General features: G+C 39.0%; 1 protein-coding gene across 4 annotated transcripts in view; it reads right to left on the bottom strand.

The window, feature by feature from the left end:
* The window catches only part of UGT8 (UDP glycosyltransferase 8), a 93,970-nt gene that overhangs the window by 58,577 nt on the left and 14,269 nt on the right, over positions 1-21,124 (bottom strand). The window contains exons 2-5 of one of the 4 annotated variants that reach the window (XM_049708890.1): positions 19,208-19,370; positions 13,058-13,192; positions 3,909-3,937; positions 1,889-2,712 (exon numbers count right to left, since the gene is read on the bottom strand). In XM_049708890.1, coding sequence (XP_049564847.1) covers positions 1,889-2,710 — 822 coding nt within the window. In that variant the 5' untranslated portion in view covers positions 2,711-2,712; positions 3,909-3,937; positions 13,058-13,192; positions 19,208-19,370. The remainder of the gene's footprint in view (positions 1-1,888; positions 2,713-3,908; positions 3,938-13,057; positions 13,193-19,207; positions 19,371-21,124) is intronic. The other 3 variants (XM_049708889.1, XM_033437714.2, XM_004263303.3) reach the window with 3 other exon arrangements.

The following is a 21,124-nucleotide window of genomic DNA, read 5'->3' as shown; positions in this document are numbered from 1 at the left end:
TGGATGGCTGGGTATTCTGGGCGGGACAGAGCTAGGCTATGTGAGATTTCATCAAGCTATTCAAAATTATGTGCAATTTAAAACTTATGAACTCCTTATTTATGGAATTTTAATATTTTCAGACCGTGGGTGACCGAGGATGACTGAAGCTGCAGATAAGGGGGGACTACCACAGTGAAACTAACAGGCATAAAGACCCATGCTACTTGACTAAGCATACAATAGTATTCTGTACTTATATAGTTCAAGCCGCTACAACTCAAGAAAAAGGTACAGGGATGGAAGAAAAAAAAAGGCAATCAGAAGATTCCTTATCATTGGTTCCTTCTTCAACCTGAAGAAGGGAGATAGCATTCGAACAAAAACCCAAAGGAGCAAGCAGAAGGGCAGTACCCTGTTTGGGAAAAGACGAAGATTTGAGGGAGTACGGCTGATCTGCCTGACATTACGAACGACTCAGTTAAAGCAGAGACAGACTTGCTTCCAGGTCTCTTGGAAGCTGCTTCTGAAGTTTGATTTTAGTTACCTTTAGGAAAGGGATAAAACATCACACAGTGACTCTGGCAGAGACTATGTGGGATTCGAAGTGGGCTTAAGTAAATTCACAAATGGCTGAGACATGCTGAGACTAACCCCTATCCTTCACAGCTGGTGTCAGAGAGAAGGCCTGAGCTCACTCTCACAGCCTCTACCAGCGGCATCTAGGGCTTATGGGCCAAAGATCTGGCAAGTTCTATTTCTCCATGTTACATGAAATATATCAAAGTATTATTTATTAAATATGCTTCTAATGGAGGTGTTAAAGAAGTCTACAGGCTGTATATTCCAATCACCTTATGTCCCCACGAGAAAATTCTGCCTAGTGATTGTGCTTACCTGATAACTATAGGAGAAAAACTAGATTTACTCTTCATCAAGGCCCTGGCAGATTTTTTCTTAAATGTAGTGACCAGAGTTAGGGATGAACAATTTAACAGTTGTCGTGAGTGGCTACTTTAAGAATTTTAAGAGTAGAAATGGTTGCAATAGCAAAAATCATAGAACAGGCCCTACACTGCTGGTAAATGCCATTAGATGTTGAGATTAAATCCAGCGTCAACCTGAGGTTAGAAAATCCCCTACAACAACTGATATGCAATACGGCTCCTGCCAGTTTGAGATACCTAATAAAAAAACAAACTAGGATGGAGAACAGAACACAAGGGTATGTGCTGACAGCTCAGCCAGCAAAAAGAGTTCAGGTTTGACTCAGAGTAGAAGGGTTTTGTTAAGACATAATTAATTCCATCTTTGAAATGAAATCACAATGGGGCATGATTTCTTTAAACAGTTACATTTGCTTACTAACTTAAAATTAGTTAGCTTCCTAGGCGAATGGAAGTTACTACCTCATTTTCAATGTTGGACATAAACTTTCTAGTGGTCAGGACTGCTGAAAGAAGAACCACTATTCACGTCATCCTACTTATTTGAGTTCACGGGACCTAACCTAGATGCAGACAACTGTGTTTGTGCTTTCTGGGGGAGATAGAAGGATCTCTGTGTTTAATTAAAAGCAAAATCACTCACACTCATTAAAACGAACTATCTAACTACATTCTCTGTTATACTACAGTGATAACTTAATCAAAAATCTACTTTCCAGTCTACTGACCATATGGCAGAGTGGCCTCTCGGGATTACCGAAATGCTCCTCTGACGTAGGAATGCGTTCCAGGGGAGTGAGGCACCCACAGATAAAGGGACCTTGGTAGGCTCTGTGTCTTAACCACTTTTTAGAATAGCATTTGTTACCCGACAATGCCCAGCTCTATCTCTTCAAAACTCAAAGCTGACAAACTGACATTTATATTTAGAAAAGATTCCCAAGGAGCTCAGCAAACCTTACTTCTGGTAGTGGGCTGGCTGGTTTGGTGAGGATCCCTCCTACATAAACAACATTAGGCAGAGTGGGTCTCGGAAACTCCAGTGCTACATCTGTACACAGCATCCACAGGCTGGACCCATGGACCAAGTCATACATGGACTTCTCCGGCAGCAGGTTGTACTTCTGCATTATCCTCTCATATTTGGGAAGAACCAGAAAGCTGACCCCTAATCTGGAAATGAGGTAAACGCCGGTGTTTTTCATCCTTTGCAGCAGGTTCATGTGGTCTGTGAGGAGTGAGTTAAACTCCGGGACGTAAGCTAATGGGGCAGGAGCGCCCACTTCGGCAGGATACCAAAGGCCAGTTGAAAATACAGCATATTTAACCCCTAAAAGATGAGCTATCACAAATCCACACATGTCATTAGGGTCCACCAGCAGCAGGTCAAACTTTTCCTTTTTTAGACCCTGAATCAGGGCACGGTTGCCAACCATCATATCACAGTTCTTGGTATAGTGATCCAGTATGTCAAACAGTTCGATTGCTGTCAATCTCCCAGAGAAAATATTCCTCATTTTGGACTGCAGGAAAGCATCCGAGGTGGTACTGTTAAAGATCCCTGGGTAGCGCTGGAGGCTGTAATGATTAGATGGCGTGATGTCTCTACCTTCAGAGAGGAGGAACACTGTGTGGTGCCCACTCTCGTGCAAGGCAGAGGCTAGTGTCTTGAAAATGTACATATGGCTTTCGAACATAATTGGCGGCACGATGATGATTTTGGCGGCCTTCGCTATCCCAACAGCACTCCACAGGAGCATGAAATACGGAGTGTAAGACTTCATAGCTGAAATGACAACCAGAAAACTACTGAAACCAGAATGCAACCCTTATCATTCAAAACAACCACAAAGACACTTTTTCAAAGTATTTGATGATCCAGTACTTTGCCTAAGGATCACTTTTAAAAATTATCCCAATGTTTGTTCTAGTTGCCTCTTTATTTTTGAAAGGTATTTTTCAAAGTATAGAATTGACAGCAAAACTGGCATAGACTGAAATATATTTAAAATGTATCAGTTTTGGAACACACAATTGCATCAATAATGGAGAACTAATTTTTTTTTAAATTTGAAACGAAACCTATAAGATTGAATGACAAAAGATCTCTCTTCTTTGAATAATAGCTATGAGGTATCTATGAAACATCTGTTTATCTTTTAATTGAACACCAATGTTAATCCCAGGAATTAAGAGCCAAGACTTATTATTTCCAGGTATATCAGCATGTATGTCTCTTTTTAAAGCTTTTTATCACAGCAGTAACCTTCCCAGTTATGACTAAAGCATATCAAAAAAAGATTATGTTTTAGAAAATAATTATTTCAAGTAGTAATTCTATAGAAAATACACTTTTCCACAGGAAAAAAATGACCTTGCATGTGACTTTCTCCTTTATCTAAATACCCTTAAGCATTCTGGCAGACTCTGTTTATGTAATTTATATCAATTTGCTGATTCATTTCAGGACATTATCTAGAAGAGAAACTTTTAATAGAAAAGTTCAAGAAAGTTAACTGCATCTCAGTAAATGTTTGCGAAAGAAGTGACTGATGAGTGACTATGTCCTTGACTACACTTCCTGTGTTGTACCTGTAACTCAGGTGCGAAAGGCAAGTCAGATGATGGCTGTATCCTTGATGGCTAATGCTTCTTCTATGCTTTTGTGTTAATAGAGTATATACAATAGTTAGATTCATCCTCTATCAGTTTTTAGAAATAATACCTATGGGGGCCATAGAGTATGCAAACTCCCCCTACCTATCCAAAATATTTTTTTCTTAGACTCTAAATTAGCCTCCAAATAGGGAAAGATATGAACAATAGTCACCCATGAGAATTGGACACTTTTACTTCAAGGAACAACTCAAAATACATTTATATGCAATCACCAAATCAATATCTATTTTTACTCATTATCATATATTAATCATCCTACTTGTACAAATTCCCACCACATAAATGCAGTTTAAACAACTATACCTTCTCAACATTCAAACACTGCAAGCAACCTAAAAAAAAAAAAAAGAAGAAATCAATAGCAGGCAATGATAGATTCTTCCAATACCAAGATTAAACTATAAATATTTCCAGGTGCTTTTTCCCTCTCTCATTACAAGGAAATTTTCAAACCATTTCTAAATGATACTACATCATTAAGAGTAAACAGAAGTAATATGCTTTATAAACATATAAAAGTCTATGCTAAATGTTGCCTGAATTAACGTGAGGGCTTTAAAAAATAAATTTGGAGAAAACACTGTTTATGTAGCAATAAAGTAAGTTTATTCTATAATTACAAGGTCACTGAAGGAAGAAAATTAAGCAACCAATCTTGGAGAAAACTTTCCAGGTCTTTATTCTCCTGTGTTGTCTCTCCAATGTGTCTCTCTGGTGTAGCCTCCTTCCCATGCCAAGGAGGAAAAATTAGGAATTTTAAGTAGACATGTTATTAATTTTAGGAGTGAGATTTATGTAGAAACAGCTATTACAGCAGAACTGTCCACTGCTGTGATTAATAGTGCCTGTTACTACATGCATGTCCAAGAAGACACACAGGATGATGGACCAATGGTAGGCAACTGCTCTGCTGACTGTGTTTTGCATTTAGCTGAGCAGACTCAGTTCCTTCAGCTGCAGTTAAAACTATTACTTTATCATAAATCACTAAGAAACAAAACAAAAAAATAATAGTAGGGAAACAAATCCTTTTACCATGTTTCTTATTTTTTTCCCTTTTTTATTTTATTTTAGTACCTACTGCAAAGTAAAAAGAAATTGCACAAAATGACGATTTAATGCACAATTGCTTACATTCTAGAACAGCACTATCTAATAGAATGATCTGTGATGATGAAAATGTTCTATCTCCTTACTGTCCAATGTGGTAGCCTCTAGGGAGCAGCTAAAATATGATTAGTGTGACTGAGGAACTGACTTTAAATTACTACTAGTGGCTACTGTACCAAAATAAGGTTAGAAAAAGGACATAGATTCTGTACATAAAAATTCTAAAAGTAACTATTCAGAAATACCAATATTCATGTGATAAAATATCTTCTAAAAATAATGTCTACTAGGCCTGCATATGTCTTCATGGAAAAAGACATCACCAACAAAGAAGCATCATTTGCACAAGCGTGTTATTCGCTGTTCAAATACAAAGTTCATTATGAAGGATTACAACAGCACTTTAACCTCAGAACTATCTCTTTCATGGATAACAGAATGACTAACGCAACTACCAACAAACGGTGAGATACTTGCTAGTCCAGAAGTATCAGAATGTGTCTATTGATAAGCTGGACTTCATTAATATTAAAATTTCTCCTCTGCGAAAGATAAGGTCAAGAGAATGAGAAGATAAGCAATAGACTGGGAGAAATATTTGCAAAAGACATATTTGATAAAAGGACTGTTATCCAAGATACGTAAGGAAGGAACTCTTAAAACTCAACAATAAGAAAACAAGCAACCTGACTTAAAAAGGGGCCAAAGACCTCAATAGACACCTCACCAAAGAAAATACATATGGCAAATAAACGTAAGAGAAGATGTTCCATATCATATGTCATTAGGAAAATGCAAATTAAAACATAATGGGAAACCACTACACATCTATTAAAATGGTCAAAATCCACTGACAACACCAAATACTGGAGAGGATGTGGAACAACAGGAACTTTCATACATTGCTGGTGGGGATGCAAAACAGTCTTTGGAAGACAAATTGGCGGTTTCTTACAAAACTAAACATACTCTTACCATACGATCCAGCAATTGTGCTCCTTGGTATTTACACAAAGGAGATGAAAACAGATGTCTGCACAAAAACCTACACAGGAACGTTTATAACAGCTTTATTTACAATTGCCAGAACTTGGGAGTAACCAAGTACACCACCTTAGGTTAAGTGCATAAATAAACTGTGGTTCACCTATATAATGGAATATTACTCAACACTAAAAAGAAATAAGCTACCAAGCCATGGAAAGGCAGGGAGGAAATTAAAATGTATATTTATTAAATGAAAGAAGCCAATCTGAAAAGCCTACATACTGTATGATTCCAATTACATAAGCTTCTGGCAAAGGCAAATCTCTGTGGAGATTTAGGCAATCTCTAAAGAGATTGGTGGTTGCCAAGGGCTGCAAGGAAGGGAGGGATGAACACGTGGAGGCACAGAGGATTTTTAGAGTAGTGAAACTGTTCTGTGAGATGTTACAATGGTGGATACATGTCATTATACATTTACCCAAACCCACAGACTACACAACACCAAGAATGAACCCTGTAAAGTATGGACTTCGGGAGATAACGATGTGGCAACATTCACTGATCAAAACAAATGTACCTGTGGTGCAAGATGTTGATAGCGGAGGGAGGTGTGCATGTGCAGGGGGAGGGAGGATATGGAAACTCTATGTATTTTCTGCTCAATTTTGCTGTGAACTTAGAACTGCTCTAAACAGTAAAGTTTACTAGTTTAAGAAAAAATTTTAAAGCAACCTGAAATAAAATAATGAAAAGAAAATAAACTAGATGATAAAAAAAAGGATGTGGATGTATTAAATGCACTATAAACAAAATTAAATGAAACATGATATCCTAGAAAAACAGCCTGCAATATACATAATAGACATTTAACTTCTATAAGCATTTTCATGAAGCCATTATTTAGGGCAGGAGAAGACTGTTACTAATTGCAAACATTTCGAGATATGTTAGATTCCCAACAACTGGAGGCTGGTTAAATAAATTGTCCTTCATGCATACAATGCAGCCCCGAAACAACCCTGTGAAAGAACATTTAATGGCATGGAAAGATATTCAAGATTAGGTTACTAAACATGCTTATAGCATGTAGCACTCTGTAAAAGATATATACGTATATATACATAGGAATGCTAAACACCAAAGGGCAGTGGTTTTTTTCTGGATAGTATGAATTGTAAGGGATTGTAATTTAACTTTTTCTACGTTGGACACGTGTTACTCTTTTCTTAATAAAAATAATGATAAGTATTTTTTTAAATAATATGTGATGAAAAAAGATCTCATTCACAGTAACAATAAAGTATATAAAATACCTTTAAAATTAATTTAAAAGGATATATGTATTTTGGCTATACTAAGTATGGCAAGTCTTTCCCTGAAGATATACATGGAAATAATACTAAGTGTATAGAAATACTATAATGGAATACGATATTCTAAAAAAGCTAATCCTTCCCATATTATAAATGGACTGAATAAATTCCTCTCAAAATTCCACTGGATGGCTTTGTTTTGTTAAGAATTTGTCCAAACTATAGCCATGTTTCTTGGTTAGAATAGGCAAGAAGAGAGAATACACTTTTGAAAAAGAAACAGTAATGACTTGGGACAGAAAGGTAAACATTAAAATACATTTTGTAATTAAAACACTCTATGTATATGTGTGGTGCATATATACAATGGAATACTAGTCAGCCATAAAAAAGAATGAAATAATGCCATTTGCAGAAACACGGATGCAACTAGAGATCATCACACTAAGTGAAGTAAATCAAAAAGAGAAAGACAAATACCATATGATATCACTTATATGTGGAATCTAAAATACGACACAAATGAACCTATTTACAAAACAGAAACAAATTCACAGACATAGAGAACAGACTTGCAGCTACCAAGGAGGAGGGGGAGTGGGGGAAGGATGGAGTGGGAGGGTGGAGTTAGCAGATGCGAGCTATTATATATGGAATGCATAAACAAGAAGGTCCTACTGTATAGCACAGAGAACTATATTCAATATTCTGAGATAAATCATAATGGAAAAGAATATGAAAAAGGATGTGCATATATATATATATATATATATATATATATATATATATATAGAAAGAGAGAAAGAGAGAACTAAATCACTTTGCTGTACAGCAGAAATTAACACATTGTAAATCAACTATACTTCAATTAAAAAAACAAAATAAAAACACTACGGAAGTAGCCCAAGAATCCTGAGTCAAATCAATGGATCACAGTAGGCAGCCTGTAAGAATTTCCTGATATGAACATAATATGAGATGAAGGAAGTACAAGTAAACGAAGAAAGAACAACTCACTCAATATGAAATGTGAAAAACTGGCTTTATATTTGCAAAACAAAATCACTACATTTTTTACCTTAGAGTTTCCCCAAAGTAAATCAGACAGAATAATGTCAAAATTTTTTTTTCTAATAAAGCCGTTAAGAGTGTTGAGCTTTAAATGATCTCTGGAAAGTGAAAGATAATTCTGAGCATAAAGCAAAGGAAAAAAATCACTATTATTCGATTCTATTACATAATCATTCAATATTTTTAGAATGTTTAACACATCTAGTGCAAAGGTTTCCAGTCCAGGAGGGCTGACCGAACCCAAGTGTTTCTACTCCTTTCCTCCCAAAGCTCCTTTGGAGTTAAGTAAAGAATATAAAAGGGAATAAATACCTAATGCCTCTGAGAATTGACATGAGCAGGTGAGGTATGGGCAAAACTACAGTCATCAGCGGAATGGAGTTGTGACACCGTTTGTGTCAAAAATTTGACAAATAGCTTGTTGAGAGAAAAGAATGCAGGAAGTCATGGCCCAGAACACACAGAGGGAAAGCCTGCAGCAAGGATGAAAAGTGCTTCCAGAATGGCTGAGAGCTTGAGAGGACACTGGAAGAGCAAGCGCAGGGGGCGAAGAGCAAGAAATGAAGGGGAGGCGCTCTCTCAAGAGGGACTGAACGCGCTTCCCATCCATCACATCTCCCCTTCACTCCCGAAGAGGCAAAGCAGGGGCTGCTGCATTTACCCCCAGAAGTAAAAATGAAGATCCGTTCTCTAGAAAAAGTGGATAACCTGCCTAACGAGCAGTGAGAGCTGATAACTCGGGCTAAAACCCTCCTAATGTTGGCGTATGGGAGGTGGCAGATGGCTCCTCACCCGTGCACCCTACAGGTGGCACTGGGCACGTCACCCCTCCACACGCAGTCCGAACTCAACCTCCCAGTTAGTCCAAGGAGCTTAAAACTTGCTGAATGACTGAACAAATGAACAAACGAGATTTCTTCTTTCATGAAATCAGCAAGGATGTGATTTTTAGTGATAAGGCTCAGTCCTTGCCAAGGCTATAGCAGTCTTACGCAGTTGGTGAAAATGTAAATCGGCACGAGTGTTCTGAAAAACAACTGGCACATTATTTTACATTTATGAAGCTATCCCGAATCAGAATTACCAACATGTATGTACGAAGACATTCCCTGCATTCACTTCCGACAGCAAACAGGCAGAAACTCCTAAGAATCCAGCAGTAAAGGATTGATCAAAGTATGGTATATCTTACAATGGAAAACCATAGAACCATCAAAAACCATGATTTGTAAAACAGTTTTACTGTGAGAAAATGCCTATAACATAATAAGGAAGCAAGAAAACAAAATTTTACATACATATACTCGATATATGCATACATAAAATGATTATAATGACAACAAAGTAAATATCAAACAGTTATCAATAGTAAATTTCGATTGTCAGATTGAGTGATATTGTTTTAGTTTCCTATTTATATATTTCCAGATCTCTGAAGTTTTCTACCAAAAATATATAATATTTATGACACATTCCTTCAACTTACACGCCCCTTGAGCATGCCTTACACTCACTCTCCCTTTGGAGTCGAGTGTCGGAAAACATCAGTCTCTGCTTGCTGGGCCCTACTTACGCTCCAAATGATTACAGCCTGCCATTGGCTGCTCCGCAACTCGGCCTGCACACTCATTGCCGAGGGCACTAAATATCTCCTAACTGTCACACAAATGCCCTTTTTTTCCCGGCACTTATCTGATTGGACTTCTCTCCCACCCTAAATACTACTGATCCCCTACCTGCTCCAAATTCTCTCTTGGCTTCTGAGGTGCTACTGCTCCTTGACGGTACCTCACTGCCAGAAAACTGAAGAAAATCCACAATGCAAAGACTCTAAACAAATTTCATTTTGCACATCAGTCCGCCCTTTCTTCTTTACATAAAAATTATTCCTAGGCCTGCATTCAAGACAAGAAACCATGCCAAGTTTAGTAAGTGTGCCCACCCCTCACCATATGGAAGCCATTCAACATTGAAGAGTGAATTAATTGGGGCAAAACAACACGGATATCGGGGTGTACCTAAATGTTGCATGTGCAAAACACTCATTTGCAAAAGTTATCCCTCCAAGGCCCCCCAGAATTGTTGTAAACCCTTAAGAGCACCAGAAACAAATCAGATTAGCTATATATTGTTCCTGCTCCTAAGCAACAATGGTTCACATACGCTAACATTTAACACAGGAACACCCCAACATACCACTGAGATTTTTAAAGATGAGAAATAGACTTCATGAATCCATATTGCTCCCATTTTCGCAAACACCAGAGCCTAACACCATACTAGACCTCTGGCAACCTTACTATTTCCATCTACTTATTTTTTTAAAAAAAGTGGGGGCATCACCTTTGGCCACCATTTGAAAGAATCATTTCTCTGTTTTTTTCTATTTGAAGTTGGATCGTTAATAACTCTGAATTGAGCATACATGAGGATGAACTATATAGGAAGAAAAAATGACAAGCACATAAACCAAAGGAAAGAACTTAGGTTTTGACAGCCTACCATCCCAGCAGCTCAGCGATTCACAGTCTATCATTTTAAACAAGAAGTAATCAAAGTGTTTTCACATTAAAGGAAAAACAAGAGCTAATGGGAAATTTAAGATCATGTCTGTACGTGGTGAATTGGGCTATTTAGAAAAATGAAGTGAGTGACTTAGCCCTCAAAGCGGATTATGTAGTCTAGCAAGCTGAACAACGGAATTTCTTTGTGCTTTTAAGTTTCCTTGGCATTTAGTATTATGTGGACTGCAATAAGAGAAAATGTATCAGTCACAACTGCCACCACAGGTTGACCTTGGTACTATATGAAATATTGTTGAGTAATTTCATCTCTCTTCAAAGCACCTTCTACAAGTAAAGCCTTGGAAAATGCCATCTAGTAAAATAAAAATAAATCCAGCAAAGTAAAAACTAATTGGGCACCATTACTAGTATTTTTAAATAAATGTAAATTTTATTTTAAAAATCTATTTTTCTCAGCACAATTTAAGCTCCGAAAGGGTAGAAACTGTAGTAAAAGTTGATGACTGTTTTATTCCCATTGCCTAACCACATAGTGCTCAATAAAGATTTACTGAATGAATGACTGCGATTGTGATTCTGAACCAGGATACGTAGCTGGACCCCAGGCACCTCCACTAATGGCCTCATTTTTGTCCTTTAATTTTAAATGAATGAATTTATAATTATATCTATTGCTTTACTTCTGAATAAAATTCTAAATCAAAAGCTTTGGTTGGCTTGAGGCATTGGAGTTAGTTACACATCTCAATCATGGAGAAAATTGCTGGGGTAATGGATACTGCAGTTGGAGAAAGTTATCAAGTAAAAGCACAGATTCATTACAGCTTTTCCTTAAGTCTACGGGTCTTTTTTCATCTTATTTGTTAACTTCCTACACATTCACAGCAATGTTGTGAATGGCCAAGAAAATTACCACTTATTAAATAACAATAGAATATGAAAGGAAACTGGAATTCGTTGGATGCCATGTATGGGCATGTAAGAGACAGCTGTGGCATATATTTTCCTTCTCTTTTCTAGTAATGGAATCCTCTACTTTAGCTTGGCTCATAGCCAAAAAGACTAAGGACATTTCCCAACCTCTCTAGGGGCTAGTTTTAGCCACAATGAGTAAGTTCTAGTAAATGGGCATGGGATGGAAGCATAGTGATATGTGCAATTCTAATTTATACACCTAGAGATTTCCCTTTTCACCTTCCTGCTGGCTGGAATGAGGACGTAATAATGATTAACATCCTGGACCACGAGACAGAAGTACAAACCAGGAAAGGTGTAACAACAAAGACACCTGACACTGTGGAACCAGAGTATCAGCTCTGCCTGCTTCTGCCCATTGTAACCATCATCTGCGAGACAACTCAACTACCTTCTTAGAGTCATTGTTATTTTGACAGTTTCCAGCACTAGGGTGATCAACCATCCTAGAACTGACAGCATTTCCAGGATGCAGAGTTTCAGCACTAAAACTGGGAACGTCTTGGGCAAACCAGAAGGAGCTGGTCACCCCATAGCTTGAAATCTATATCCTACCATAAAACTACCAATAAACAGCAGCTTGTAAAAAGAGCTGTACAATGTACCTTCCCTGCGTCACAGACTTTATGAGTATTATCTCATTTTATACTGAGATAAAGACAAAAATAGTTGTTCCCATTTATAGATGAGAATATGATTGAGAGTAAGACTGAGATAAGAAATTATCTAGTATATTGCAGAGCTTCATATCCATTTTTAATCCACTTTCATCCCACCATGCAAAGAGAGGAAGAAAACAAAGCTGAAAAAACATATTGTAACTGTGGTCAAACTGGGGAAAAACTCAGCTTTATTGCTACAGAGTTGTTAAACGGCCCAGGTTTAAACATTCATCTTTCATAAGTAAACAATATCTTGTGTTCTGAAGTTAATTATGACCATCTATTTGCAATTAAACTATGAAAGCAAGGAGTCCCCTAAAATCACACTGTGAAGTGGGAACACCTTGACTTGGGGTGGGTGATGGGGAGAGATAATTCAGGAAATTAAGGCCACCTGCTGTCGGCTAATGATTCCCACCAAAAAAAAAAGCTGTGGTCTGGCACCTTTAATTAATCAAGAGGGCAATCTGGGTAAAAACCCTACATTCGGTTGGCTATTGGCAGTTAATAAAAAGAGAGAACAGATTTTCAAAATTTGCCACTTTATTAAATTAATGGTTTTGATTCATTCAGAAAAATTCAAGACGTTTATTTGTTTGGAAGTGCACAGCTTAAGAGAAATGCAAACTACTGAAGGAAATAAACCATTAGCAATAAAGTTCAAAAAATTCATTTCTGCACTTGGTCCTCTGATGAGTGCCAAGGGGTACAGGAAAAGCCTCCTTTTGAAGGAGAAGTTGTAGGGAATGTTTTTGTTGTCATTTACTGTTGCTGTTGCTGTTGTAACACTCCAGGTTAGCTGTACTTACCACTTGTCTACACTGCCAGTATCTGCAATTACCTCTTCCCAGACATCTATAGTACAGGCAGTGAAGCTGTAATGAGAAACTCGATGCTATTCGCTTAACAGTGATAGCTGGCCCAGGCCCACTTGGGATCCTTCTCTGAAATCATCAGGTGGGAAGGTAAGATAAAAAACAAGAAAATAAGAGAGAAAAGAAAAATAGGATCATATGGATACCAACCGACATTGCACTCAGTACTCAGTAAATTATATGTATCCAATTAATGCTCAATGATGGCGATTAAATTTAACTATATTAAACACAAATTTAATCGCCTAATGAAACGATTCTGAAATGTTCACATCCAAAAGAAACACCCACGGTGCTAACTAAAAATGCAGATTCCAGGGTCTTTTCAACACACAGGCTATTATGAAGTCTGGGGACAAATCCCCAAACCTGCAATTGTAAGAAGCAGCTGGAGATCTTGATGCAATTCAACCACCAGACTGAGAGACAGGGATCTCATACTTAATCCGTATGTGCAATAAGAGAAATACAAGTGATGCAGTGGGCGTGTGGATCTGAAATTTAAAGACCTGATAAAGCTCAACTGTCCTGGGGCTTCAGAAAATGACAATGCCCAACCACAGATCCCGAGGAACCCAAAATAAACAAATAAACACTCCCCAAGTATTTTTAAATGTCCTGTGACAAAGTGCCTGCAATCTCTCAGGAGCGTGTGAATACAGTTTTAGTAATTTATAAAGACATGCGGTACCTTTCAATTTTCATTCAGTTTAATATCACATATTCTACTTTACCATTATCACTAAATTATACAAATTATAAGAGAATTTGAAATATTAGTGTATTAGTAAAGTATTAGCAATGTCCCTTTGGATAATTTAAATCAATGTCAACGTGTATTTAAAATTTTGGTGTTTTGGATCTGTGTCATATTTAGGTAACCTAAGACTGTCTTTTCAGGTAGCTCACATCTCAAGTTGTTTATATTATGATAATAAAATCATTTTAAGTGACCCTATCATGAAGTCCCTATAATTAAAGGAAAAAAATAAATACATATATGGCATGCATCTATGGACGCCCAAATCCACAGCCTTTGTAATTTAGGCCAAGTTATTTAATTTCTCTGCACCTAATTCGCTTCACCTGCCAGGTGAAGATATTAAATTAGATGGTCTGGAACATCGCTTACAATTCTAAAGCTTACTGAAAAATGGGATTAAGAATAAGTTTAATGAGACTGATATGATTTGGCTCACAAAAGTAGTTAAGACCAGATCAATGGATGCTGAGGAAAAAAAATGAAGAAAAATGAAATTCACCCTGATTTTAAACTTTATGTTCTAGAGAATCTTTACTGTGAAGACACATTTCATAGGGATGCTTTTAAAATGCAATTCTGATTCAGTATGTCTGGTATGGGGCCCCAAATGATTTCTTTCTGACGAGCTCTCTGGTGACACGAGACGCTGTAGGTGTGCACACCGCACTGTGAGTAAGCAAAGATTTAGAGTCAAGCCGAGAGGTAGAACGAAGAGTAATAAAACATGATCAATAATGAGGTCAACCAGTCAACAATACCAATAACCTACTGGAAAACAAATTGTTTTTCAATCACACATAAACAAAAGACAATTTGCTTAAAATAACGAAAGGACTTAATGGACTTAATATGCAATTTTTTTAAGGAACTGATATCTGGTAGGTGAGCCAATCTTCCAACAAACAGCTCCACTCCAGTGGCTCTCAACTCTGACTGCTCATTATAATCATCTGGGGAGCCCGTGAAAACTAGAGACGCCTGAAAACCTGCCGCTCCCAACCTAGATCAATTAAAAATCAGAATTTCTGGAGGTGAGGCCTACCTAGGTCTCAGAGTTTTTTGTTTTCTTTTTGATGCTCCCCAAGGGATTATGATATTGAGAACCAGTGAGCTACACTTTCACAAAGTCATAGCAAAATACACAAAAGTAAACTAATCCAACCCACTTTGTTGTCTTTTAATAAATTGAGGAGCTTGTGTGTGTGTGTGTGTGTGTGTTGGCAAAACTAAGAATACTTGAATACCCCTAAACAACCAATTAGTAAATAATATACAGTATCATGAATTTAGGTTATAAAAACTAACCAGGAAAAGTGTTAACCAGGAAAACATTTTGAAATTTATACTAGATTTTTCTTTTGTCCCTAAAATGATTAGAAATTTTTTCATCACATGAGAAAACTGGAACTCGTTATATTTAGTATCATAGATCAGTGGTTCTCAAACTTTAGTATGCATCAGAATCACCTGAAGAGTTTGTTATAACAGACTTTTAGGCCTGTCCTCAGTTTCTGATTCTGTAGATCTGGGAGGGGTCCAAGAATCTGCATATCTAACAAATTCCCAAGGGATGTTGATGCTGCTGGTCCAGGGACCATTTTGAGAATCACTGATAGAGAAAAAAGTTTGCAATTTAAAAAACCACAATTTTATAGATACCCATATCCACAGATACAGTGTGGATTTCTTTTTCTGCACCTCCTTAAGACCAGCTTGGTACCAGTTATCTCCATGCTTCTGCATCATGTGATCAACATTCAGCAAACAATAAGGAAATTCTTTGTTTTGATTCTGATCTCATCCTTAAACAAATGAGAAAATTTTCATAAATCGTACAACTGAGTTTGTATGAGGCTTTAGGTTCTCATAGGTATATGCTTTCTTAAAAAAACCTGATGTTTGATTAATGTTTTAAAATGTTTCATTAGGACTTTTTATAACTCTTTCATTGGGATTTAATTAGCAGAATACCACAATGAATGTGGAGGAAATGCAGATCAAATTATCTTCTCCCACAATGGGACAAAATCACATGTGTGGGAAACAGCTTTTCAATACACCATTTCTTAGAGAATCTTAAGGCTTCGAAAATGTACTAGGATCACAAAAGATCATGGGATTGTTTCTCTTATTATTAATAATATCCTTTGTTTAATATCACTAGTTTAAGCGAATTTTTAACATTATCTACATTAACATTATAAGAGTCACAAAATAAATCCCCATGTGATAACTTAAACATGTTTTGGGACCCAAAATGTCTGGCCAAATATAACCAAAAAACAAACTTAAAATAATTCTGGATATTTCCCTATTCAGTTCCTTGCAAGTCCTGTAGAGTGAACAAATAGCAAACTTCCCCACTGCTGTCTCATAAAACGCTAGTCAAATCACAAAGAGAAGGTTGTTATGGAGGATCAGATAAAACAGCAACCTTATATTGTTCTCCAGAAGAGGAAGATTTTGGTAGGCTGAGAATGCATTTCTCTGATACTCCCTTACAAACAAGTAAAAATGTAGTTTTGTGGCTTCTAAGCATCTAGGATTAGACTTGATAGTCAACACAATGAGGCAAGTCTAAGGAAGTATTTTGTATATCACTGCCATTGTTAACAGTCTTGCAAACATAATATTAATATGCTTGTTATGAAATGATGCCAACTATATGTTAAAATATGTATTTTCATATTTTATGCAATAAATCAGTCCCAATTTAAAAGCTAAAGATAACTGAGTCCAAGCCCTCTCATTTGTAGAGAAAGGGACAAGGTCTCCAGCGGGTGGTTGCCAAGCATCATTTGGCTAGTTCATAGTTACTCATTGGCAGAGTCGGAACTAGCACTCAGGTTTCCTGGGTCCTAATCCAGTATCTCTTATCTATACCACATAAAGACTCTCCAAAGTTGCCACTGCCACATGCCAGATAACAGGCTTTTTCTTGAATTCTGGGATCCACAAAGCAAATCAGCAGTCTTTGAAAAGCCTTACTAATGACCTTCTTACACTTTTATACATAAAAACCTTTCAATTTTATACTAAATTTGAAAAGTCACCGTGTATTTTGGCTCTATGGCAGAAGACTTCTATCATATAATAGGCTGCCTGTGAACGAATGGTTGGATTAATTCTTTCATTTTTTTTTTTTTGGCTGTGTTGGGTCTTTGTTGCTGCACACAGGCTTTCTCTAGTTGTGGCGAGTGGGGGCTACTCTTTGTTGCGGTGTGCGGGCTTCTCATTGCAGTGGCTTCTCTCGTTGCGGAGCATGTGCTCTAGGCTCGCGGGCTTCAGTAGTTGTGGCACATGGGCTCAGTAGTTGTGGCCTGCGGGCTCTAGAGCACAGTCTCAGTAGTTGTGGCTCACGGGCTCTAGAGAGCAGGCTCAGTAGTTATAGTGCACGGGCTTAGATACTCTGTGGCATGTGGGATCTTCCCGGATCAGGGATCCAACCCACGTCCCCTGCATTGGCAGGCGGATTCTTAACCGCTGTGCCACCAGGGAAGTCCCTGGATTAATCCTTACATGTTACAGATGCTCACTAGACAAACCTCCAGGAATTCAACATGTCTGGTTCAAAGTGTCTCCCCTTCCATGCCTTGTGAGCAGAGTAGGAATAAGAGTAGTACTGCATTTATGTAGTATCAAAATGATAAGCTAAATTACTTTTACTGGTAAAAATAATGATGCGAAAGCATAAAGCAGTTGGGCTCGTATAGAGGCTGGACAACTACTATACAGGACGATCTGAATAAAATGACTAGATCCTACTCTACTGATGGGCAGACTCTACCACCCTCCCCCAGCCCCCCAAACACACCTCTACCCACATTCCTACTGACAATTTGCAAGCCATTCACTGGGATTTCTCTTCTGAACTCCCCACCAAAGGCAAGGACATTATCTCCAGAAAGGCAGACAAATGAAACAGTGAGAGAGCAAAAAGAGGGAGCAGGACAGCCAGAGGCCCTTGTTTCTGCATATTTAGCATTGTTTAGAAATGTGAACAAAAAGTATACTCTAAAGCATATGCTAGTCAAAATAACAATCACCTCTCAATGCTCTCAAGAATTATTTAAAACTGGCAAATAAGAGTCAGGCATCACTTCTTATTAATAATATTCTTTCCTAACCCATTGATTTCCTTTCTTTGAAGAGATTTCTTGAAATCTATTCTTATTCCTATTCCTACTCCTACTGCCCTGCCCAGAAGAGATGGAAGAGGAGACATTCTGAACCAGAGAACTTTGGTAAGAGGGAAAAGAACTCAGCCTGTGCTTCTGGCTAATCGCTATAAAACGTCTTAACTGGGGGGTGGGGGGAGAAGGGAGCATTTAAATGCTTCTGAAGTCACAGCTTCCTAATATGTGTAATCATTCTCTTTTCCAACTACTATTCCTTGACATCAGCCATATTTATATTCAAATATAAATCCAAATTAAAAACTAAATAGGGCTTCCCTGGTGGCGCAGTGGTTGAGAGTCCGCCTGCCGATGCAGAGGACATGGGTTCGTGCCCCGGTCCGGGAGGATCCCACATGCCGTGGAGCGTCTAGGCCCGTAAGCCATGGCCGCTGAGCCTGTGCGTCCGGAGCCTGTGCTCCGCAACAGGAAAGGCCACAACAGTGAGAGGCCCACGTACCGCAAAAAAAAAAAAAAAAAAAAAAACCCGAAACTAAATAACAATTATCTCTGTCATTATTTCCTCTTATTAGCCTTTCTTAGAATTAGCTGTGAATACACTTCCATCCATTAGAAGCCCCAGGTAAATTTTAAAAGAAAAATCTACTAAACAATTATTAATTTTATAATGATGAGTTCAAAGAACTATATATAACCTTTCTACAGACCAACTTTTTTCTTCTGTTTTAACTAAATGATACAGCAGTTTATACAGAACATTTCATTTAAAAACAAAAGAAGGGTGAGAGGGGTAAGATGGCGGAAGAGTCAGACGCGCAGATCACCTTCCTCCCCACAGATACACCAGAAATACATCTACACGTGGAACCACTCCTACAGAACACCTACTGAACGCTGGCAGAAGACCTCAGACCTCCCAAAAGGCAAGAAACTCCCCACGTACCTGGGTAGGGCAAAAGAAAAAAGAATAAACAGAGACAAAAGAATAGGGACGGGACCTGCACCAGTGGGAGGGAGCCGTGAAGGAGGAAAAGTTTCCACACACTAGGAGCCCCTTCGCGGGCGGAGACTGCGGGTGGCGGAGGGCGGAAGCTTCGGAGCCACGGAGGAGAGCGCAGCAACAGGGGTGCGGAGGGCAAAGTGGAAAGATTCCCGCACAGAGGATCAGGGCCGACCAGCACTCACCAGTCCGAGAGGCTTGTCTGCTCACCCGCCAGGGCGGGCGGGGCTGGGAGCTGAGGCTCGGGCTTCCAGTGGAGTGCAGGGAGAGGACTGGCGGCGTGAACACAGCCTGCAGGGCTTAGTGCGCCACGGCTGGCCAGGAGGGAGTCCGGGAAAAAGTCTGGACCTGCCGAAGAGACAAGAGACTTTTTCTTCCCTCTTTGTTTCCAGGTGCGCGAGGAGAGGGGATTCAGAGCGCTGCTTAAAGGAGCTCCACAGACAGGCGCGAGCCGCGGCTAACAGCGCGGACCGCAGCGACGGGAATGAGACGCTAAGGCTGCTGCTGCCACCACCAGGAAGCCTGTGTGCGAGCACAGGTCACTATCCACACCTCCCTTCCGGGGAGCCTGTGCAGCCCGCCACTGCCAGGGTTCCGGGATCCAGGGACAACTTCCCCGGGAGAATGCACGGTGTGCCTCAGGCTGGTGCAACGTCACGCCGGCCTCTGCCGAAGTCTCACCCCGCATCCGTGCTCCTCCCTCCCCCTGGCCTGAGTGAGCCAGAGTCCCTGAATCAGCGGCTCCTTTAACCCTGTCCTGTCCGAGCAAAGAACAGACGCCCCCCAGCGGCCTACACGCAGAGGCGGGGCCAAATCCAAAGCCGAAACCCGGGAGCTGGGCGAACAAAGAAGAGAAAAGGAAATCTCTCCCAGCAGCCTCAGGAGCAGCAGATTAAATATCCACAATCAACTTGATGTACCCTGCATCTGTGGTATACCTGAAAAGACAACGAATCATCCCAAATTGAGGAGGTTCAAAGCAAGATTTATTATTTTTTCCTTTTCCTCTTTTTGTGAGTATGTATGTGTATGCTTCTGTGTGAAATTTTGTCTGTATAGCTTTGCTTTCACCATTTATACTAGGGTTCTATCCGTCTGATGTTTTTTTTTTTAACTTAAAAAAATTTTTTTTCTTAATAAATTTTTTTTATTTTAATAACTTTATTTTATTTTACCATACTTTATTTTATTTCATCCTCTTTCTTCCTTTCTTTCTTTTCCTTCCTTCCTCATTCTTTCCTCCCTCCCTCTCTCTCTCTTTCTTTCTACTTCTTCCTCCCTTTTATTCTGAGCCGTGTGGATGAAAGGCTCTTGTTGCTGCAGCCAGGACTCACTGCTCTGCCTCTGAGGTGGGAGACACAACTTCAGGACACTGGTCCACAAGAGACCTCCCAGCTCCACATAGTATCAAACGGTGAAAATCTTGCAGAGATCTCCATCTCAACACCAACACCCAGCGTCACTCAACGACCAGCAAGCTACAGTGCTGGACACCCTATGCCAAACAACTAGCAAGACAGGAACACAACCCCACCGATTAAAAGAGAGGCTCCTGAAAATCATAATAAGTCCACAGACACCCCAAAACACACCACCAGACGTGGACCTGCCCACCAGAAAGACAAGATCCAGCCTCATCCACAAGAACACAGGCACCAGTCCCCTCCACCAGGAAGCATACACAACCCACTGAACCAACCTTAGCCACTGGGGACAGACACCAAAAACAATGGGAACTACGAACATGCAGCCTGCAAAAAGGAGACCCCAAACACAGAAAGATAAGCACAATGAGAAGACAGAAAAACACACAGCAGATGCAGGAGCAAGATAAAAACCCACCAGACCTAACAAATGAAGAGGAAACAGGCAGTCTACCTGAAAAAGAATTCAGAATAATGATAGTAAAGATGATCCAAAATCTTGGAAATAGAATAGAGGAAATGCAGGAAACATTTAGCAAGGACCTAGAAGAACTAAAGATGAAACAAGCAATGACGAACAACACAATAAATGAAATTCAAAATACTCTAAAAGGGATCAATAGCAGAATAACTGAGGCAAAGGAATGGATAAGTGACCTGGGAGATAAAATAGTGGAA

The sequence above is a fragment of the Orcinus orca genome, chromosome 4, assembly GCF_937001465.1.
Source record: "Orcinus orca chromosome 4, mOrcOrc1.1, whole genome shotgun sequence".
In the NCBI taxonomy this organism is placed as follows: Eukaryota; Metazoa; Chordata; class Mammalia; order Artiodactyla; family Delphinidae; genus Orcinus; species Orcinus orca.
This window is presented reverse-complemented; position numbering and strand designations above follow the sequence as displayed.